This window comes from Gasterosteus aculeatus, chromosome 1 (genome assembly GCF_964276395.1).
Source record: "Gasterosteus aculeatus chromosome 1, fGasAcu3.hap1.1, whole genome shotgun sequence".
In the NCBI taxonomy this organism is placed as follows: Eukaryota; Metazoa; Chordata; class Actinopteri; order Perciformes; family Gasterosteidae; genus Gasterosteus; species Gasterosteus aculeatus.
The window spans coordinates 27,725,250-27,748,019 of record NC_135688.1 but is presented as its reverse complement, the minus strand read 5'-3'; the positions used below and the strand labels follow the sequence as shown (position 1 = coordinate 27,748,019).

Below are 22,770 nucleotides of genomic sequence, written 5' to 3'. Positions count from 1 at the left end.
AGGCAGGCACACTGACAGAGGCAGATGAGGCAGCAGTACCGTTATTGAAAGAAAAAATTATTGCCTTCTTTGTATAGATAATTAAAGTACATGATTCAATCACCCAAATAAATGTGTTTATCCTCCCTGCACCAAACAATAACCAATAATAGCAAGGGAAGGAAAACGCACATCTATGACAAAATATGACAAATACAGGAACATATTTATACAAAACATCTTTATTTTACAAACGATTTAGATCCAAACTGCACTAGAACATGAGGGTGTTCTGAAACGGTCAGACTGTTAACCCCGCTACTGTATTTCGAGGGAGAAATGAAAACCCACTGGAGACAGAGGAGGCACTTTATCGACGGTCCCTGGATCAAGGCGGTTTCAAGGGGACCCGAACTGGGCGTTTCGCTACGGCTACTTCTACTTAAAAAGTTTTATGTTGGGCAACTTTTCAATAATAATGGCCGATACACAACAAATACAGTAGTACAGACACAAATCTACATACATGTCCAGATGTTGCAAATACGGTGTAAGCGTTGCCATGGTATCGCTTTCCGAGTGGTACCGCAGGAGTAACCGTCAGCTAAAGTTAGTTGATGTTGCTACATGTAGCCTGTTCGTAAATAACATCGTGTATTTAATCTTTTAACATTAGGATAGTATTGTAATGTTATTTTTTAACATTTTGTGGACCAAAATATCCAACGATATCCGTGTAAATGTGTACATTTGTGTCTGTCAGTCGTTAAATTGGACTAGTAACATGTCCATAAGCTATCCGGCTAGTTTAGCTAACTAGCTAAGTTTTGAACAACTTTCGCTCGTGCTACTACAAGGGACTGTCGTCAAACGCGTCGTCGCCGGAGGAGGGCGCGACGTTGCACACGGCCTTTCCTCTAGTGCGCCACTTTAAGGGAAATGGGGAGCCTTGAAACCTCCGTGTTTGTATCTTGAAGTTGCGAGCGGAGTTGAGCTCCATGTTGAATCAAAGTTTCTACCTCCTCGGCAGATGCTTTTTCATTTGAGTTTCACACGTTTTTGTTGTTGTTGTTGTTGTGTCGGTGTCCCGAGCGGACCACAACACCCGAGGCGAAATGGCCGTGCTGTAGGCCGACTTGTTGCGATGTTCTCTGGGGTGCTTCGGCTTCGTTTTCGTACATGTTGAGTTGGTTTTAATGCACCGAGTCAGCGAACTATCCGTAACTTAAAAGTGTGAGATCAGCACTTCTGAACCAGACCTGGATGTGATGGACAGTCCGTCCTCAATAATCACCCAAGTCAGCCGGGATGAAGAGGAAAACAAAGCCGCAGAAGAGCGGGGTAGGTGTCCTTTTTTATTTGTGCGTTTTTGCGCTCACGTCAAAACAAAAAAAAACAAAAAGGTTTTGCAGAGCTCCGTTAAGTCGACACCTCGGGAACCGTGCGCGACAACATCTGCATTTACACCGCAACTCGTGTCCGCTGATAGTGCCCTGAAACTGTCACAGCGTCTCACTCCTGCGTGGACTGCGGCCGCGGCCTCCGGCCTGGGGTCAACGTCAAGGAAATGACGTAAACGAGGATCTCTTCCAGTCACCACTGACCACACACATAAACCATAATAGCATCATATGGGAATATTTGAAGGCACCGTGCGTATTTAAAGTAAGGTCATGAGTGTGATGATCATATGTCGCTTTTCCTACTTGGCTCTGTTTACTTCACTACGGTGACCCTCCGTTTGCTCCCTAACTAACGAGTGGCCTGATTGTGATTTCCCTCCTCAAAGTAACCCCAACCTTATCAGCTCTGCCGCACTAGCTCGCCCTGCCGAGAAGGCCGCTGTGCACGGATCGATGAGAGGATACCGATTGTGAATTGTCAGTCGTCATTCCCAAAGGAGCTCCCGCGAAGGCCGGCGTCTGACGTCACCTCCAGCATGCGGAAAGGTCACCTCGATACCTGAGCTGTGCCGGGAGTGGAAGGCGTATTGTTGCGGGTGATGTCTGATTAGCGGGAGAAATCTCTACCTGTGCAATAACCTCACGTCTTATGTCACCGCGTCCTTGCCCACGCTTTCGCTCTGTGGCAAACAGCTGCCACTCTAAAACTGCATGTTTACTTTTTCCACTGGGACGTCATGATGACCAGCGGGTGTTTTTATTTTCATTTTTTATCACAAGAACTATTTCGGTTTCAGTTTCTGGATGAAATGTCGGCATACGGTTGCATGGAGGGTGTCTACAGAAGAAGGACAATCTTTTACGTGTTCCTCAACCTCACAAGGCGTCGCTCAACGTGCCGCTTAGATCACTGCGACAGATTGTGGCTCTTTTTTTAACACAATGTTTAGGCTCTGTAATTCTTATCTGTCAATGCAGATCAGGAGTTGTCACGTCAGGTTCTCATGTACCTGGGAGTACAGCTTGGTTTTGTATTGCGCCATTAATGGGGGCCGTTTTCAAAGGATAATGCAAAAATGGCTGGAAATCAACAGAAGAAAATGCATTTAAAGGCCAGAGAAGTGCACACTTTTTATTGTTATTCTTTAGAAAGCTTTTATTTTGAAATGTCTCATAGTTGCCCTGAGGAATAGTTCTAAAATACCGGCAACCCTGTGTTTTCCATGCATCGGAGCTCAAAGAATGTGACCGAAGCTCTGCCCTTCAGAGCGTGAGCGTCTGTTACGGGAAAATGTTCATACCGTCAGACTTGCTTATGGATCCTCAGCTGATGATCTGAAAGGGCAAAACATCTTATCACGAGTGCATCGGAGTCACGCAGGGATGAAGCATCTTTTGAATTATTCCTTTTCAGCAAGTTTGAGGAAATCGGATTTTAGTCCAAGTGGAGAGGCAGTAAACCTTCTGTTATTATTTCCCAAAACGTTTAATCACAAGCCTGAACGTGCTTTCCCGCCTCACTGGACGACTGATGTGGGTGCAGTGAAAACGAAAAGCCGCTTGATATGAAATGTTTATCTGAGGGGTTTAATCTGTAAAACATCAGGCGGTAGTTTTCATCGTGGTTTGTAGCCACAACTTACGATGCTGCAACGTTGCCGCTTCTTCTCAAAGAACCGCACGTCTACGGCCCTTTCATTCGTTGTGTTGGGACAATATATGCTGATTATTCATGCCTGGTACTACAAGGTATGAAAAGCATTAATACTCCAGCTAACGGGAGTGAAAAGGTGAAGCAAGCAGTGAAGAGCACAGTGGGTGAGGACATCAGGGAGTGATCGAGGTCACACGGAACTGAATACGATTAACTTTCACAAATGTCTACGGCTTAAGTTTATGTTTATTAGGCGATAATCTGCCACAAATACAAGACAGCCCTTTTGAACCATTTCAGTTCAGCGCTGTATAACGTTCGCAGAGTCTCGATTCATAAAAGTGGAAGTGGATGAAGCAAAACACGACAGCATCACAAGCTCCGGCTCCACCAAAGAATGAGAAAACACCGCGGCGAGCAGCTTCCTCCGTTGATTCCCGTCTGTTTCCTCTTCCTGTTTTGGGCCCGGCGCGGCGGAAGGTCGGACGCAGTTTGAATCCACAAATTTGGAGGAGGGAATGAAAGCGGTTTGTGTGTTGGTAGCACGGTCACGTCCGGAGAGAGAGAGGGGGAGAGAGGGGGAGAGATGGGGAGAGAGGGGGACTGAAACAAAGTGTGGGGAAGAAACGCGCTCATGCCAGACTTCTGGGGATCACAAAGCAGTCATGTGCCGGAGCCGGATACTTTTAGTGGGAAAGAAGTACAATAGCTGATGGAATCAACCGAACAAGTGAAACCTAACCCCCAAACTTACCCCCCCTCCCTCACCGCTGCTTTTAAAACATCACATCACATCACAAAGATGACTTCCCACGGCGGCTTTTTAAGGTGTCACGATTCCTTTCGTAATGCCGCGTAGCGCCGCGTCCGCTGCTGAAATCAGAGCGTTACTCAAGAGCCGCTGGCGGGACGCAGCGCCTGTGCACGCGACTGAAGTGTGAGCAAAGCTGCTGGCAGCACTTTGTACTGTTGTCCTACGCTCACTGGCTCGATGGAGCCGCCGGCGTGACGCTTATCATCCCGCAAATTGATTCCTGGTCGGGCAATCTTCCATAAATCTCGCTGCTGATGGAAGGATTTTAGTCAAGGGTTTCGCCGCTGATTGCCGAGGGAGCTGTGGTGACCTCCTCCTCCTCCTCCTCCCTCTCCCCCTCCTCTGCAGGCTCCTCGCCCTCTCTGTCCTCCAAGAAGCCCCGGAGCCGAGGCCTCTTCTCCAGCCTCTTCTGCTGCCTGTGTCGAGACCATGCCGAGCCCCCGTCCGTCAACAACAACGCCCCCCTGCTGGTGGAGGAGAACGGAGCCGGCTCCAAGGTTGTATTCACAGCACGGGGGAGATACAAATCTGTCGGGGGGGTGGGAGAGATTTCACGTCTGATTTTGCTTCCTTTTTAGATCCAGGTGAAGCCCCTGCTGGCTCCAGTGAAGTCTAAAGACTCAGGAAAGATCTGCGTGGTTATAGACCTGGATGAGACGTTAGTTCACAGCTCTTTCAAGGTGAGGAAACTCAAAGATTTGACTGGCCTGTGATCACATGACATCATGTGACGGGTAATAAAAAGCTCCTCTTTTCTACATCTGGTTGTCGTTGGTGACGTTTCTGTCACCGTGGCAATCGAGCATTCACTCGTCCATGCACACACACACACACACACAGACTGCCACAGATTTGATCTTGTATTTTATGTAAACCTGACTTCCTTATGATGTGAAAAACCTCCATTAGTCTTTTTTTTGTCATTTCAACAGCCTGTGAACAATGCAGACTTCATCATTCCCGTGGAGATAGATGGAACAGTACACCAGGTAATGTCTGCATTACATTTCCACCCCCCCCAAATGTCTCCCCCTGTAACTTGTGGCGTCCTGTGAGGGGACGGCGCCTCGCGGAGTGAGTGATTTGGAGACGGATGACGCACCGCGGGTCTGGGCCTGGTTCAAGTAATCCAGGATAGGTTTGTTCAGACAAGCACAGCCTATTCCGGATGACTTGGTTCAGGAACGCTACCCTCATCCACCGACAGTGCAGAGGGAAGAGAGCCGGAGGAACTCCAAGGGAGCAAGACGCGGACACGACTCTGATTAAACAGTGTTTAAATATGCGTGCCGTAAACCTTTGACCTGTTCCGTCATCATCTGATTATGTTAAACGCCACCACAAAGCGCCGCGGTCCCTCGGGCGGTTACGGTTTGTTGGAAACATGTGGGTTATTTTCTCAGACGTAACCCGTGTTTGAACGTGGTTTAAAAATTCCTGCGTCGTCCAGGTGTACGTCCTGAAGCGGCCCCACGTCGATGAGTTCCTCAAGAGAATGGGGGAGCTGTTTGAGTGCGTCCTGTTCACCGCCAGCTTAGCCAAGGTGAGTCAACTACAGCGGAATTGCAGGTTTTTATTTACCTCGGAGGGAAAACTGCAAAACTGAACCGAACACCGTAAAAACGCATTACAGTATTACATCTGTACTTCTGTTAATCGCCGCAGTACGCGGACCCCGTCTCCGACCTCCTGGACAAGTGGGGCGCTTTCCGCTCCCGCCTCTTCCGGGAGTCCTGCGTCTTCCACCGAGGCAACTACGTCAAGGACCTGAGCCGCCTGGGTCGAGACCTCAGCAAGGTCATCATCGTGGACAACTCCCCCGCCTCCTACATCTTCCACCCCGACAACGCGGTGAGTAGAACGGGCCGGGGGCGCGGGTCGTCGTGTTGCCGGTCGGCAGCAAAGGGTGAGCGGCGCGGTCGCTGATGGTCTCCGGCTTGGTTCCAGGTGCCCGTGGCCTCGTGGTTCGACGACATGGCCGACACGGAGCTGCTGGACCTCATCCCCTTCTTCGAGAGGCTGAGCCGTGTGGATAACGTCTACACGGTCCTCAAGCACCAAGGCGCCGCCAGCTAACGGCGCGCCGCGTCTCGCTTCAGCTCTGAACAACACGGCGTACAAGAACGGATACACACACACACACACCCCCCCCCCCTCGCCCCTCTCCCCGACCAGCGAGGCTCGAGGCTCCGCCCACCAGACTGCTTCCCGCTTTCAAACCAAGGTCATGTTCGGGACTCGGGACTCAGCTGACCTCAAACGGCCTCGCCGCCGCCACCTGCTGGTCAAACAGAACGCTCCCTGTAATTTGTAACTTCGTCCCCATTAGCTCGACGTGGGATGAAAGGATGGAGGAGGCTCAGGCTGAGCCCGCGCAGGAAGCCCGTCGCCATGACTCTGCACATCGTGCAGGGTTCGGTAAGCGAGCGGAGATGGAAATTCTGGAAATATTTACTTGTAAATGAACTTCGGCCTCATCATTGAGTGAGCAGATGGTGTATGAGTACTGTAGATTTCTTTTTAAACAATATCTTTGCTACACATCCTGATTTAGTCAAATGTCACACTATTTGTCTGCAGAAAAAAACGCTTGCGATCGCCGGCGAGTTTTTACAGCGATATTGATCAGGTAGTTTTGAATCATTGTTACAGTGTTATGGATGAATCCGATCAAAGTAATCCGGAGTTGATAAATGAATTAATGACAAAACAATTGGACAGCACTTTACAAGTACAGTCTATAGTCCTCACTGTGACTGTTATTATTTCAGCCCAATTTAAAACTCGACTCCTCTTACTAAACAGCATTAGATGGTGTATTTAATTCTCGTATTGATGTAGGCAGAGAAAAATGTTCTTCTGCAGCAACAACTGTACAACACTCTAATGCCTTTTTAATTTGTCAGCGGAATATAAACCCCAAAACAATGAGCCCTATTACCTAAGCCATGTAAGACACTAATATGAATATCAAACCATCTGCAAGCGAAAAAGCAGCTGCTGTGTTCTTGAGACTTGATTTCCAAGGGTTGTTTAGAGATTGAGGGACGGCCCAAATGCGTCTGCCCACACACACGTACGGTGATGAACGTTTGAGCCCCGAGGGGACCGGGATCGACTCGTAACGCTTTCTTCCTACATATTTTCTTTTTTTTGAAGCGGTACGTAGGTTGGAAACATTTTCAGGACTGTAATGAAATGTGCTTGCGGGACGGGGATGTGTGAGGTGCTGTGAGCAGACACACGTCTGACAGCAAAAAGTGAGATTTAAAAAAAGAAATTCATCCTGAAAGATGGCTAGTAGTGATTCACTTTTGCACCTCTGGGTCTGTTATTGGTCTGATTCTGTTGTACTCCGATGACGTAATTATGCTGCAGCTACTTTGGAGTTTAAAAAGTATTTGAACATGACCTCTAAATGTCAGGCTTCCTTTTGTGTGCATGCTATTTCACATTAACGTTTGGAGAACTCGATCACAGGAGGAAAAGACGTTCACACTACTGCTACTGAAGTTGCTCTTAGTCATAGAAATTGCCCAAGGAAAGGAATTCTGGGCGAAAAATGATTTGTGGGTGGAATTTTTCTTTAAAACGCTCACACGGGGTCCGACAAAGTGCATCTGTGTTGCTTTACGGACTATGGTGATGTAGCAAGCTTCTTGCTATCTTCCTTCTATGCGTTGACAATACCATGTGTGGCCTGAAGAATGAAGCCGTGGATTTGCCTAAAAGCCTCCATCGCGTGTGAGATGTAACTTTACACGGATGAGGCTGGGATCACACTTAAATCCGAAATATTTGGAGCTTTCGCGTTATTTTCTGTTTCAACAAATTCTCGTCAATCAAATAAGCCAAGTTTGTTTCTAAACAATTATTTTCTGTTTTGTTTTATTCAGTTAGTTTTGTTGTTTTCATGCAAGACCTGGTTGTTTACCTCCTGTATTAATAGGCCAATATATGGAACAGAAGCACCAGCAGATTACTAAAAGGATAGTATCTTACTCTTGTAGACACATGACAAGGTTTTTATTTTGATAGGGTGCGTTTCATGTAGCCACCATCACATGTCCCAAATGACTGGTTTTCTTTGTAATTCATTGGCAAACATGAGTATTTATAGGAACATTAAGTCATTTTTATCAGTCATTTGATTACATATATAAGTGTTATCAGTATGGGGGCCCATTTGCTGATACTGTGCTTCTTACACATTCAGTAGATATGTATATTTTCTTTTGCACAGTAATAAGGCAAACAAATCTTCATTAATATATGGAATATTCCTGTTACTGTACTCATGATTGAATAGATGTAACCTAATTTTGGAACTGTTTTGTATTGCCGAATTATAAAAGTATTGTATGTAATAACATTTTTTTCCCCCACCCATAAACGTTAAATGAAAGATGGTCAAAGTGCTTTTTACGTCGAGCATTTCTTCTCAAAACAAAAAAACACAGCACAAGCATCTGTCAAATGAAATCCTATTGTATCACAGTTAGTGTTGTTAGAATATGAATAATTTTTACTAGGTAAAATATGTTTTTTCAGTTTTCCACTAATTTACCTATTTCCCATTTTTATTATTATTTTATTTAAATTGACTGATTGACGCTGCGAATAGTATAGTATTACTTATTACTTTATACAGTGTGTCACAGCGACCTCAGTCAAGTGACGTTATTTGTTTAACGTCCCAACCGGCTGGTGGCAGCACGAGCGTCAGTAACCGTTGGTTAGCCATCTGTCAGCTAACCTGTTAGCAAACGCTTGTCTGTGATCCTAATGAACGGTACTAAGTTAGAAAGCTACCAAACGCAGAGAAACATTCACATTTGGAGTCTTGTTTCTGGACACTCAATAAATGTGAGTACGATAGTTACTCTAATTTTAGCTGTGGTCTAATTTCCTGAGATAAATGTTAATATCAGTCCGTAGCAGCTAACAAGTGAGCTAACGTTAGCTAACCGCTAATAGCGTCTGATATTAACGTTAGCACTAACTAGGGCCAACTAGCTTAGCTAGAAAGCGGTTTGCTGCTAGAAAGGTGATCTATAACGAACCCAGTTCTGGACACAGTAGTGTTGTTTTTTCACCAAGGAATATTATTATTATTATAATTACTGTTCTTAATCTCTAAAAGCGTTAACTTATACTTTTAAGTTTGTTTAACTAAAGTGATGAGTAACGTTACAGGTGAGCTAGCTTTCTACTGTAACCAGAGTAACGTTAACGAAATAACTAACCTGGCTGGGGGTTTAGAGATTCGGCCTCTTGCACATTCTTAATCCACTCTTCCAACAAATATGATGATTATACATCACAATTTTGCACATTTGTATGAGCTGTATAGCTGTATGGGAGGAATTAACGTTATTGCTCAGGAGAATTTGTCTCGAATGCAGTCTTTGATTAACCTTAACTACTAACATATTTTCGTCTACATTTTTTCTTCTCTTTTTACAAGGTGAGATATTAACGTAAGTAAATTATTATTATGTAATTATAAACTAGTTATAAGTAGTATGAGTGATTATAGCGAGGAGGATAAACACTTGAATACTTGAATTGTTCATCTTGGTTGGGAAGGTAAATTAAAAACTCAAAACTGTCATTAACAAAGACTGTTGGAAGGTGGTACATTTTAATAATTATGCAAAATATTAGTTTATTTAGCATTGATGTATGGTGTTAAGACATTGATTGTGTCCTTATTCAGAAAACAAGTGACATAAATTTGCCACAATATAACGTTTTTTTTGAAAATTTATTTTGGAGAATTTTCATCAGAATACATAAGTATTTAAATTCAATTGGAAATCAGGCTAATAAATATATACGACCCAGTAAAAAAAAGATAAAAGAATAACCTGACTGAAGTAACATATTGACGCTAAATAACCTCAATTAAATTTTAAAATAAAATCTGGGATGGGAAATGCAGGTTATCCAATCTTGCCAAATGCATGTAGAAAGGTTTGGCTGAGATGGGAAATTCCTGTTTTTAAAGTCAGTTTCATTCTTTGTCTCCCCTTCGCTTGCTTTTCTATCTCTTCCCCTAAGTTTCCGTTACACTGAGCGTGGCACTGCTCTTGGCCTTGCCCATGGTAAACTTCACCACGCCGCTCATGTCCGCGCTGGTTTGTTTCAGGGTGAGTTTGTGGACCCTCCCGTGGTCTTCCAGACGGACCGAGGGGCCGTGCAGAAGGGCCTCTCCGTTCAGAGTCCAGAGGGGCGGCTTGTTAATGGCGACGGACACCTCACACTGGAAGGATGCCGGCTCGGGCTCAGTTACCTCCACATCCTTGAGCTCTGTGACCATGACGAGGGCTTGGGCTGCACAAAGAAAGCCAAGTGTTACTATGGTAAGATACATAAGAGTGAAGTACATTTTACCTTATTATAATACATTAGTATTGCTACAAACAAATCCTGAGTTCCCAACATACCTTCCACCATCAGTTTGGCTTTACATGTGTGCTCCCCAACCTCAACGCTGTAGGTGCCCTCATCCTGCACAGCCACCTGCTGGATCACCAGTTTGTGGGAGCATCCGTCGGCCAGTATCTCCACTCGATCCGAGGGAACCAGCTCCTCGCTGCCCTTGTACCAGACTGCGCTGGAGCGAGGCGTGGAAACGGTGCATTCCAAGATCACGCGGTGTTTCTCCAAGGCTGTTCGATCTCGCAGCGGTTTTACAATGCAAACGGGGAGTTCTGAAGTAAAAGGAAAGGTTTTCACGCTGCCAGCATTCTAAAAGAATAAAGTTGTAGAGTCAAAAAAGGACTTACCTTCTACTTCTAAGGAAGCCGTGGATTCAACATCCTTGGCTACAAAGCGGATTTCCCCAGCATCCTCGGCAGTGACGTTGCACATTAGTAGGAAGTGTTTGGTCCCTGAAGAAGAACAGACTTCTTCAGACAATCTAAATTGAAGCTCAAAATATGTTATTCACCTCTAGATATTCTACTAACAGATGTGCTGCATCTTTTCACACCTTTGGTACCTTTACTGATAAACTGATCTAATTTATATTTCCATCTTAACAGAATTATTCTTCCCCCGTCATCAATCAAAACCCTCTTTTTCTGACCTTCAGTGCGGATCTTGATGCTGCTAGTGGGCCGGATCTTGTGGCCATCTTTGTACCACTCCCCAGCAACATTCTCCAAGGAAACCTCACACATGAAGACGGCGTTCTGGTCCTCCTTAATGTAAAGGTCCTCCAGGTCGTGCACTATCTCCACCGTATGCTCTGTGAGGTTAGTAAAGAAGCTTAGATCAACGAAAACAGAATAAGCATCTCTCTCATTGCAACCTCTAGGTGGAGGTGTATAATCCATTCATCCAGTTTCAGCGTTTGAACACCACAACATATAACTGAGTTTACGTGGTGTGTGTTGGACACTAACCGTACACCTCGAGTGAACAAGAAGTGTTGATATCCCCCGTGTCACATGTGTAGGTGCCGGAGTCAGACCGGGAGCATGACATGATCTGACAGAACCGCTTGCGGCCCATAGAGTAGATCCGACAATTGCTGCCCGGCTTCAGCTCCGCCCCGTTCTGAAGTAAAGGAACAAATTTATTGCTCATGCATTTAGAACACGGGACCATAACAGGCTGCAGTTAGTTTATTTTACCTGGAGCCACTTGACTTCGATGTTTTGTCTGGAGAATTCACACTCCAAAGTGGTCGGGAGTTCCTCTTCCACACGGACGTCGGCTAGCGTCCTCAGGATAGACACCGGAGTCTCTGCCGGTTAACAGATCCAATTATTGAATCAACGACCCGATGAATCAAATTTGATCAAAGGTGCACAGGCCCGTAGCTACCTTTGACGGTGAGCCTTGCGGCGGTGCGCATGCCCTCAGCTGAGAAAACGATGGTGCCCGTGTCCTCCAGGGTGAGGTTGGACAGTGTGAGGCTGTGGACGAGCCCGTTGGTGCTCACCCGCCACTGGTTGTTGGGTTTCACGCGGATGCCGTCCTTCTGCCAGATTCCCTCCACGTCTGTGTGCGAGAGCTCCACCTCGAAGGAGGCGGTCTCTCGCTCAACGGTTTCTTGATCAGTTAGGCCTTTACGGACGGAGATTTTACGAGCTAGGTTGGAGGAGATGAGGGAGACAAAGGGTTTTATGAATACATTACACTTTTTAGTACTGGAACCAGATTTACAAATGATACATTACTAAATCTAAACCTTCTTCAATGTAGCCAACTATTTCAATGTACTGTGAAAGAACACTGGTTCGAGGAGAAGAAACGGTGTATCAAATATAAGCCCTGCTCACTTTATTGCATTACTACACCTACAGGAACAGTCAGCAGGGCTGTGTTTCAAAAAGCTTTCCACACGGTGCAGGTCTAGTCCTGCTATTCTTAGTATCTTCATGCACTGTGTGAAAAACACTGATTAAACATTGATAAAACTCTGTGTTGACATAACAATTTAGATGAGTGATAAATTGAGGTTGTCCAAACATCTTACGTTCTACATTGAGCTTGACCTGCGTCCGGTCATGCAGAGTCTCGCAGCGATAGGTTCCTCGGTCTGACAGATTCAAGTTTTGGATGATCAGGCTGCGCTTACAGCCGCTCTGGGCCAGCGTGTGTCGGGGCCCGGGCTGGATGACCACCCCTTGCCTCATCCACTGGACCTCTCCAATCTCAAGGCTGATCTCTGTCTCCAGGGTGGCGTCACCAAACTCTTCCGCCATGACGGCCTCCATTTTCTTTGTAAACATGACCTGAGCCTCTGAATATAAGGGAGGAGTGACAGAAATAGGAATCCCAATAAACGGCTGTTGATTCTAGTAATACAGCTTATCCCTCCTTTGGATCAGTTGGCCTTACCCTGAACTTTGAGGCTGGCTTTGCTCATCTGTCCCTCGGCCTCCGCTGTAATCTTTGAACAGTCCAACATTTGGCATTTCTTGACAACCAAAGTGTGGCACAGGCCGTTCTGGTTGGCCTGGAAACGATCTCCAAGGGGGATGGCCTCGTTGTCCATGAGCCAGGCCAGCTGAACATCCTCAGGGGAAACCACACACTTGAAGGTGGCATCTTCTCCTTCAAGCACAGTGGTGTTGTGGAGCTCTGTGAGGAACTCCACCACGCGAGGCACTGAAGAGACACAAGACCGTTTGTGAACTTGTCACCTCACGTAAGAAAAGACAGAGCAGCGCGGTCGTACTTACACTCTACTCTCAGTGTCGCCACGGTCCGGTCATCTCTGGACTCACAGGTGTAGTCCCCGGCATCCTCTCTGGTTAACCGGTGGATGGTCAAGCTCCGCTCCACACCGTCCGCCCGAATGGTGAACCTCCTGCTTGGAACCACCTCCACGCCATTCCTCAGCCACTGGACGTCTGCTTTCGGCTTGCACACCTCACAGCGAAGGGTCACCATACCGTCGGCATGCGCCACCGTGTCTCGGAGTGGCCTCACAAACTTAATTCTCATTTCTGACAACCAAAAAAAGATATACAAAAACTAAAGAGCAATATTATATTTCATGTATTTTTAGCGGATGAAAAGATGAAAGCGAAATTCGAACCTTTCACCAGCAAGCTGAAGTGGACCTGATCCGTGTTGGCATCGCAGGTGTACTCGCCGGCATCAGAGCGTCTCAAAGGCTCAATGGTAAGCGTGCGTTTGTACCCCTCTGTGAGAGCTCGGGTACGTTCGCCTTCCACAGGCGTCCAGTTTTTCATCCAACGCACTTGAGCGCTTTCCTTTGACACGTAGCTTGTAAGGGTTACGCCCTCTGCTTCGTAACCCGTCAAGACGACGTCTTCCTCCTTGTTCACAAACTTAACTGCAGGCTCTTTGATGGAAAAGGAAAGACGGAATGGTATTGAGTAAAAATGTTGATAATCATCTCAGGTGGCTTCGGTGTGAGTTTTCACCTTGAATCCTGACAGCGCTGATCATTTTATCATCCACAGCATCACACACGTACTTCCCAGAATCGGATGCCTGGACATTTGAGATTATAATTTTCCTCAGGGTGCCGTAGCTCTCGATGTTGGTCCGGGAGTCGCTGGCAAGCAGCCTGTCGTTGCAGTACCACTGGACTGGGGCATTGGCACGGGACACTTCGCAGGCCAGGATCAGGTCTTCCCCTTCCTCCATCTCCTGGTTGTCAGAGTTGTTTGAGTTGCCCACAATCGTCACCGGAGGTTCTAAGGGAAAGGGGGGAAGTCCCAGTTGATTTATTTGAGGAGCAGTTTAAAAAATCATTGAATAGATACTGTAACTTTACCTTGCACCGTAACATGGAAGCTGATGTTGTCATCTCCGGCATCCAGGAAGTACTCTCCAGAGTCTCCGAGTTCAGCGTTGAGGATGACCAATGAGCGGAAAGCACCTTCTTCCTCTTCACAGAACCTTTCATTTCCCTCAAGGCGACAGTTATCCTTGTACCATTTGGTGACGCCATTGGCCCGGGAGAGCTCACATTCCAGCACGATGTCGTCTGACATCATGGATCTAAGATTTGTCTTAATCTCCGTCTTTCTCAGGATCTTTGTGGGAGGCTCTGATGATGCAGGATTAAATATTGACCATCATCACAACATTGTGGTCGTCTTTTGAATTGCATTTCAGTACAGAAATTATCTCCAAAGCTGACGTTGCATCATTACCTGAAACATTGACCTCGAAATCAATTTTGTCATCAACAGCATCACAGGTGTATTTCCCAGAATCGTCTGGGTTGGGACAGTGAATCGTCAGACGATTGATGAGCCCGTCCTCTGTGATGGTGACGTTACTGCTCTCCTCTACTTCTCTGCCATTCAGCCGCCACACGACTTCAGCGCTTGACCGGGACACCTGGATCTCCAGCACTATCTGTTCGCCGGCCAAACACTCCAGTTTGTCAGGTGTGTTTTGGGGACGAGTAAGCGTCACTGGTGGCTCTGAGCAGTAAGGAATCAAGGCATTAAAGAAGAAAGAATAGTAAAAGCTAAAAATGCAACTTAATCGGTTTGTCCTCATTTGTACCTGCAATAGTGACCAGGAAGGTCACAGAGTCATCCTCAGTGTCGCATACATACTCCCCTGTGTCGTCCACCGTGCTCATGGGTATGACCAGCCGACGTAGGGCTCCATCCACCTCCAGGATAAAGTTCTGACCCTCCTCTACCTCCAGGCCATCTTTGTACCACCGGACCGGGGCGTCCGCCTGGGAGATCTGACAGTTGAGCTCCAGCCTCTCAGTGACCGGATGAGTCAGTTCCAGCTCTGACTCACTGGGAGAAACAATTTTCACCAGCGGCTCTGGTGCAGGAGGACGATGGTTAAACACTTGACATGTTTGTATTAGATGGTTTAATCAGAAGGGAGCCCAAAGGGGAGGTTTCGGTCTTACCCTTAACGCTGAGCTGGAAGAAGACTGAGTCTCCATCTGTTTCGCAGACGTACTCTCCACCGTCCTCCACCGAGCGGCTGAGGATGGTCAGCCTCCTATAAGGACCCTCACACATCAGCTGGATGTTGTCGCCTCCCTCCACCTCCTGGCCGTCCTTGAACCACCGCACCTTCCCACTGGAGCGAGACAATTCGCACTGGAGCTGGATCTTCTCTGAGATGAAGCTCTCCAGCACAATATCGTCCTTCGGTTCCACGATCATCACTGGAGGCTCTGTGTTTTTAGTTAGAGGATTCAGAGTGCAGGGGAATCAAATGTAGTGTGAGTGTGTGTTTTTAAAGACGCAGAGACATGTTCTGCACCAGCATGTGGATGTGTAACGCTGCTCATCGGCAGTCAGACGGGTATCGATACCTCTGACATTGACTGTGAACTCCATGCTACTGTTTCCTGCCTGGCAGGTATAACTGCCGGCATCAGAGGTCTCTGCAGAGCGGATGATCAGCCTCCTCATGCTCCCCTCCGCCTGCAGGGTGATGTTGTCAGTGGGCTGGATCTCACAGCCGTCCTTATACCTTGCACACACCGAAATGGTACACAGACAAATGTGAAAGTCGATAACCAACTAATTCAATTCAAAACTGCGAAAAGATAGAAACTTCAGTGGATAATTTTAAATTTATATTTTTTGTCAACAGCAATTAGCTCCTGGTCGTCTTACCAAACAACCTCTGCATCGTCTGAGGAGACATGGCAGAGCAGCACCACGGGGTCCAACTCCATGCTGCTCTTATGGAGCTCCTCCTCAGGAAGCAGCCTGAACTCCACCGGGGGACCTGAGAAAAAAACCGCAGCAGCGAGGGATGTCAACAGCTGGAACAGGCACCAGAGATGCCTCCTACAAGTACAAGTATTCAGATTGCAATTTGGTTTAGCCGAATGGATTAACCAGAGCTGAACGACACAATATAACTACTAAAAATATAAAAATCATAAATGACGTTGGAAATATGTTTTCGGGGCTAAAAATATGATTAATTTATTCTGTTGTTACACAATTATTTAAATAGTTACACTATACTCATTCACATTGTATATTTATGTTTATAATCAAATCAACTGATCAACTTCATCAAAAACCTTTTACCTGCAACGGTCACCTTGAATTCGATGACATCTCCTGCAGTTTCACATGAATAAACTCCAGAGTGAGATGCATCAGCTGACTGAATCACAATCCTCCTCATGTTCCCATCCGATTGGATGTTGAGGCCATCCATCACCTGCAGCTCTTTGCCATCTTTAAACCAAGTTACCTGAGCGAAGGGGTGGGAGACTTCGCAGTAGAGAACAATGGGGTCGCTCATGTCCACCGTCTTGTTGCTGTCTGAGTCTGACAGGGGACTGAATTTCATCACAGCAGCTGCAACAAAGTAAAACCAAAAATAAACTCCAAAGAAAAGCATCCATCACATGCTCAATAGAAGAAAAAGTGGATTGCTACACCTACGTTTAACCGTGAGCACAGCTGAATCCCTGACTCCATTGGCTATGAACGTGACCTCTGCTGTGTCGTCTGTGGCGCTGCCGTCCCGGATGACCAGGGAGTGTTGTGTTCCGGACTGTTGTATTGAATATCGTCCGCCATGCTGCAGTTGAGAGCTGTTCAGAAACCAGGTTCCAACCATTGGGGTGGACAATTCGATGGAGAACGGAGCGTCTTCTCCCTCCACAACCTCACAGCCTTTGAGCCTGCTGCAGATCTTTGGTCCAGGAGCTAATGAGAATGGAGAAATAGTTTTACCTTCCTGGTAGCACTGATTTCCACTCGATACAACACAAACTTTCTACTGTTTCTGTACAATTCTACTTTACTGGATGTTTCTCACCCAGATGGACAGCTTGGGGAAACTCCACGTGGCCACTTCGGCCGTACTTGTTGATGCAACATACACGGAACCGGTAGTTGCCTTCGCACGGCACGCTGTCACCAGTGATTTCGGCTGAGGCGGCGCTCTCTGAGGTGAAGCACTTGTGCCACTCTGGGGAGCCCACTTCCTGTCTTTCCACTACAAAGATGGATCGGGTGGAGGTCTGGCTGTTGGGGGCAGGAACCCATGTGAGCAGGGTGCTGTTGGGTCGCTCCACATCCATATTCACTCCCGCGGGGCAGATGGGGGGGGAGTGTCTTGTGGCTAATAGTGGGCGAAGTACAAAGAATGTAGCTGATAGGAAAATGTTTGAAACAGTCATTTTCTAATCGTTTCAAACCGATCCTTGAGCTGGTGAAGCTAACATGCAGGTCAGTGTTTTCTTTATGTACCTTTGACCTTGAGTCGCGATGAGGTCTTGGATCTTCCTGCGACAAAGGTCACCACCCCGGAGTCCTGGTAGGCCACGTTGACGAAAACCAGAATGTGAGTTTTGCCAAAAGACTTGAGGATGGTCTGATGAGTCTCGTGGAGCTTCAAACCGTCTTTGAACCAGTGGATCTCCAGGTCTTCATTCTCCACCTCCACACAGAACACAGCGTTCTCGCCCTCCAGGACCTCCAGCTTCCGGGGAAGTTTACGAACAATAGTGCCTGTAAGAAGAAAATATTTTTGTTTGTTTTCTTTCGCTGAACATAACAGGAATCTTATTCTTATTAGCAAATCCACGGATTGTTGGATATCACAGTCTTGACTGCTGGAAAAGTTAAAGTGTAACCCTGATAAAATACCTTTAACAGACAGCTCTGCGATGCTCTTCGCTCCATCTGGCATCTCGCAGAGATACACTCCATCGTCGTCCGTCCCCACATCGTGGATGGTCAGTCTTCGCGTGGCGCCTTTCTGCTCCATCCCGTATTTACTGCTCGGCATCAGCCGCTGGTCCTCCAGGAACCAGGCGGACGGGAGCGACTCATCGGGCACTTCACACTCCAGCACGGCGACGTCCCGCTCCCTCACCTCTACATCCTTCAACGGGCGTCTGAAGCGCACCGCTGGGCCTGGAGGACGAGTAAGTGTGGATGTCTCATGATTCACAGATATAGGATGGTTCTAGTAATAGTGAAAACATAGATAAATCAGTGTATGTATATGGGTAAGATGGGTAAGAGTTTGCAGTATCATATCATCGTAGTACCAATTCGTTTCAGTTTGCTGGAGTCTCTCGTTCCACCACTTGATCATTTTTAAGCCAAGATCCGTTCCTGTAATCTGTGCATTGAGGACAACCCCCCCCCCCCCCCCCTCACCCCTCTCCCCCCTGCCCGACCAAAGACTGAACATATGAAGAGGCATCTGACCCTGAGAATTATCAACCCATTATGATGGGATTAGGACATAATAGTTAGCCATTAAAAGGTGACGCCAAGCATTTCAACAATGCACGCAAGCAATTATCTCTTAAGTGCAGCTCGGGGTTAAGTGCATCAGTGACACAATGACTTATTTATAATTGCATTGGAATTCCATCTGTCTACCGATCCCATCTGTTTTAGAGCAGTGATGCACTGTTTTGTCTTTTACATTTAGAAATGCTGCAGAAAAGCATGGGTCTCCTACCTTTGACGGACAGGTGAACGGCACTGAGGGTGTTTCCGAGAGCATTTGATGCCGCACACACATATAGTCCCGAATCCTGCCCCTTACAGTACAGAACCTTCAGTGTGTAGTAGCCTTCTCTGTCCTCAAATATCAGGTGGCGTCTCCCGGGTTCTAGGGGAACCCCGTCTTTCTTCCAAATGATCTCTGGCTTGGGCTTCCCTGTCACAAAGCAGCGGAACTTGGCATGTTTCCCCTCCGCCACGGCAAACTTCTTGGCTTTAGACGCTCTGACGGGCGGCTCCTCGATAACCCTCGACAGACTGAGCTTCCCCCTGTGCTTGGGCGACCACTGGCTGTGAGCCTGACCGTTGGAGGACATTCTACCTTCCTCTCGTTCCGGCACTGGCTCCACGAGTAGCACGGCGCCTGCCAAGGCCTCACCATGGCAGTTGGCGGCCCTGCAGGTGTAGACGCCTTTGTCTGGCATGCGCGTCCTGTAGATCTTGAGCTGGAACCAGCCGGCATCTTGACTGCTCACGCTGAAGTGTGCACTCTCGAAGATGTCACTGAGCCTCTTCCCGTCTTTCTCCCACGTCACCTCGGGCAGAGGAGTGCCCCACATTTTGCAGGAGAAGGCAGCGTCTTCTCCCCGATCCACGCGCAAAGAGAGGGGCTTGATGAGGAATCGGGGTCTGTCCTCATCCTCTCCCTTGTCATTCCCGTGTTCACCATGTTTCGCTGTACAGTAGCCATTCTGGTGTCCTTCAAATACTCTATTGGCTGTCATTGGGTGCTGCATACCATTGGCTCCTAATTGCCCCCCTTCCTGTGGCTGGGCCTCTCCTTCCACTTTGAGGCAGGCTGCTGCATAGGTTTCACCTATGCTATTTTTGGCCTTGCAGATATACTGGCCTGCATCCTGCAGAGTTACTCCTGTGATGGTCAGCAGGTATGCGTTTCCATCCTCCGAGAGCTTGTGGTGTTCATCAGACACGATCTGGATGTTTTTACGTTCCCAGATCACATCAGGACGAGGGTCCCCACCAATCTGACACTTCAGTGTGGCATCTGAGCCGCTATTTGCTACCACAGGGCGGGGGTAGCCCAAAACACGGGGAGCACCTCCAAAAATATCCATGGTGAAGTGTCCCTTCCCTTACTTTTTCAGTTACACCCTCTTATCTCAGGTGGAGCAGCTGTAAGATGAAGAAAAGGTGCATTTCGTTAGGCGTTCGACTTAAAGGAAGCTCAGACTCCAAATTCACAATCTAAATAGCAGTGATAAAGTAACATGTTCAGGGGGGTTAGTAAAGCAGGTTTTGAGCAGTCCTGAATCGCTCTTGGTCGTCTCAGCTGGTGCTGTAACTCACTGAAGAGTGTATTTATAAAGTAGTCTGTCCAAAATAAGAGCAGAGACCATGTCCTTCATAGACGGTAAACCGTTCAGTGTGCAGCCACTAAAGACAAAAACTGACTCATTGGTTTGTGTATGTGTGGAGCATGAATGGCAGCTCTGTCCTTATTGCTGGATCTTCTTTGTCTCTTTTCATTGTTGGCATTTTTAATGAGTCTACCACTTCCTTTTTTTGCATTCCAACAGCGCATGTTTTGATCATGAAGCATCCAATGCAAAGCGTTATCCCTCTCATTTTAGCCTATTTGTTTCCCTCACGTTGTCACCGTCTTCGATCGTGTGGTCATGCTTGTGTCTTGGCTGAATTATAGCAGTCCGGGTAGCATGTAAGATATTTCTAAGTAATTTATCAGTAAAGACATAAAAGGCTCAGTGACTCATTGAACATTGTGTTGGCAAATTCTTCTTAAGCAGGCCTGAACAAAAGAGTCAAATGATAAACTCACCGCTGTATTTAAAGCATTCAGTGAGGTTCCCTTGAACAGCGTGTCCTCAAAGCGTTCATCGGCACGCCCCTTCTTTAGAAATGCGAGTCTCCTCAGCTCTTCTTCTGCGTCTCTTGTTGTTTCTAGATTCTGGCTCCAGTGGAGAGTCGTAGTAAGTAAGGAAAAGTCAATCGTCCGTTCACACCTGGCAGGCCGTGATCACAGGCGTCAGCTCTTGGTTGTGTTCCCTCGGTTCGGCGCAACGCCGCAGGTGTCAGAGAGGGAAATGACGTTTCAGCCGAGTGCTCGCTTCATGCGCCAGCCATGATACTGTCATTGTCCAACAGCGTGAGAGACAGAGAATTGGAATGAGAGGAGGGGGCGTTAAATGCTTTCGCAGCTGCTGCCACTGCAAGCCACCGCCTAAAAATACCAGCAGCTTCGATGACAGGGGTCCAGATAAAGTGAGGCCGCCCATTCACTAAAGATAGAGGGGAGGCCGAGCTCTGCTGAGGATCACTGAGCTTAACAACCCTCTGAAAAGAAAGGACACCCCACCTGCTTTCGCTCCTTGAGTCATGCTGACCTAAATAATCAGTTAACAACTTACAAAGAGTAAAGAGCTCAAATATTGGGCAGAATATTTGAATGATTTTAAACTGCGTTTACAAAGGGTATTCGAGGTAACCAGGCAATTGATGCACAAACGGTAGTTTTGTAAGCATTCCAAACACAGTAAGCATCAAACCTGGAGAAGCTGTGTCTAAAATGTGATGAACGATAGCTAGAAACAAATTAAAAACATTTTATTTTTATTTTAAAGTACTCAACAAAGTTGTGCCACCGTGGCAGATTTAAATCTGGTGTTGACATGCGTCTCCTGCATTCTCAGACCACAGCTCTCAAAGCGATCTCTTCGGGTGGAGTGTTTCGGACACCCCGAACCCACCGACACTGTAACACTGTCGTCACAGACAGGTGTCCTTCACTGCCGGTCACATATCATTGGGTCATTCTAAAGGTAAAGGAAACAGATAACAGACGCTAACAAGCGTCTGTCACTAACACAGTTTGAATATCAGAGTCATTTCAAGGACTCGTGGCTCCATTTAAGGCTGCTGGTACTCTGACATTCTCATCCATGCAGTCATCCCTGCAGCTGTTGGCTACGATGACATCAAGAGAATCAAGAGCTCTTTGTCCTGAGATTAGGTTTCAATATCCAAAACCGAAGAAGACAGAGTGTGCAGACTTCTTAACAGGGTCCATCAACCCGCACACACAGAGACAGACCTGCTGTACAGGTGTGACGGTTCTGCACAATATGCCCACTAGGTGGAGCTACAGATCAATTTAAAGAACAGATGATTTGACCTGAGACAACATGAAATCCAGGACATAGATTACAGAGTTGTTGGGGTTTTTTTAGACCCAATTTTGACCTCTGACCCCCTTGATTGAGGACGGCAGCAATAGGTGAAGCATTATATTATTTCAGTGACATATCATTCAGAAACATCCAGTTTCTCAACCGCTCTCAACTGCTTTGGGACCATATCTGGGAAATGTTATGAACTGAATTTGATTTAAAGGGATCTTTAGAAGATGTCATTCGTTAAAAGGAGGAACAGGAAGTCAGACGATATCATCTTAGCAAAATGTCTTGTGGAGGCTGGAACCTTAAATTGGATCAAATCTGAGCAGAAAAACCGTGCAGATTCTGTTCCACGCCATGCTGTTTCTTCTTGTCATTGTGATCTATCAAATGGGAAAAGTCTGGCTTTAAAAAAAATATGTGACCCCCAGAGAGCAGAGGGAGAGTGATAAAGCGCACGTACACATCCCTCCATCCCAAACTTCACTGAGTGAATGTATACTGGGGAGAAAAAGGGGAGGCGAAGAGGTGGTCGATGACTTGCAGAGATGAAAAAGGGGGATCAAACATTTTTGTCAGATGACCTCTAACATTTTGGCTCCTCCTCTTTCTCCCTGCAACCTGCCGGCATGCTGGGAGAAACAACAAGGGATTCTGGGAAAGACGGGAGGAGGGCTTTCCTTAAATACAAACAACATCTGTGTGTATGTGTGCGAGGCAGATGGAGGAGTGCATATATTAGAGCAGAAGTTTTTTTGTATTATTATTGTCATTATCATTAGTGTCTCCTGAGAAT

At 46.8% G+C, this 22,770-nt stretch overlaps 2 protein-coding genes across 2 annotated transcripts; one reads left to right on the top strand and one right to left on the bottom strand.

Moving 5' to 3' along the window:
* The first annotated feature begins 358 nt into the window (after positions 1–358).
* Positions 359–8,332, top strand: LOC120823929 (carboxy-terminal domain RNA polymerase II polypeptide A small phosphatase 1). The gene is made up of 7 exons (XM_040184408.2): positions 359–1,320; positions 4,199–4,347; positions 4,429–4,530; positions 4,783–4,839; positions 5,301–5,393; positions 5,516–5,701; positions 5,798–8,332. The coding sequence occupies exons 1-7, from the start codon at positions 1,248–1,250 to the stop codon at positions 5,924–5,926; spliced, it is 789 nt and encodes a 262-aa protein (XP_040040342.1). The 5' UTR covers positions 359–1,247; the 3' UTR covers positions 5,927–8,332.
* Positions 7,824–21,015, bottom strand: obsl1a (obscurin like cytoskeletal adaptor 1a). The gene is made up of 25 exons (XM_040184363.2): positions 20,621–21,015; positions 18,779–19,956; positions 17,950–18,219; positions 17,551–17,811; positions 17,117–17,422; positions 16,738–17,004; positions 16,375–16,650; positions 15,949–16,063; positions 15,642–15,802; positions 15,228–15,500; positions 14,861–15,136; positions 14,500–14,775; positions 14,118–14,393; positions 13,762–14,037; positions 13,410–13,679; positions 13,051–13,317; positions 12,707–12,976; positions 12,342–12,608; positions 11,687–11,953; positions 11,494–11,606; positions 11,263–11,416; positions 10,944–11,105; positions 10,642–10,746; positions 10,300–10,566; positions 7,824–10,186 (listed from the first exon to the last, which is right to left on the bottom strand). Exons 2-25 carry the CDS (start codon positions 19,896–19,898, stop codon positions 9,909–9,911), a joined length of 6,573 nt encoding a protein of 2,190 aa, XP_040040297.2. The 5' UTR covers positions 19,899–19,956; positions 20,621–21,015; the 3' UTR covers positions 7,824–9,908.
* Positions 21,016–22,770: the final 1,755 nt, after the last annotated feature.

Coding starts and splice junctions, on each gene's coding strand:
- LOC120823929 (XM_040184408.2), top strand. CDS start 1,248: ATGGACAGTCCGTCCTCAATAATCACCCAAGTCAGCCGGGATGAAGAG. Junction 4,348..4,428: donor AGAACGGAGCCGGCTCCAAG/GTTGTATTCACA, acceptor CTTCCTTTTTAG/ATCCAGGTGAAGCCCCTGCT. Junction 5,394..5,515: donor TCACCGCCAGCTTAGCCAAG/GTGAGTCAACTA, acceptor TAATCGCCGCAG/TACGCGGACCCCGTCTCCGA.
- obsl1a (XM_040184363.2), bottom strand. CDS start 19,898: ATGGATATTTTTGGAGGTGCTCCCCGTGTTTTGGGCTACCCCCGCCCT. Junction 15,137..15,227: donor CTTCCAGCTCAGCGTTAAGG/GTAAGACCGAAA, acceptor CTCCTGCACCAG/AGCCGCTGGTGAAAATTGTT. Junction 10,567..10,641: donor GGCTTCCTTAGAAGTAGAAG/GTAAGTCCTTTT, acceptor CTTTTACTTCAG/AACTCCCCGTTTGCATTGTA.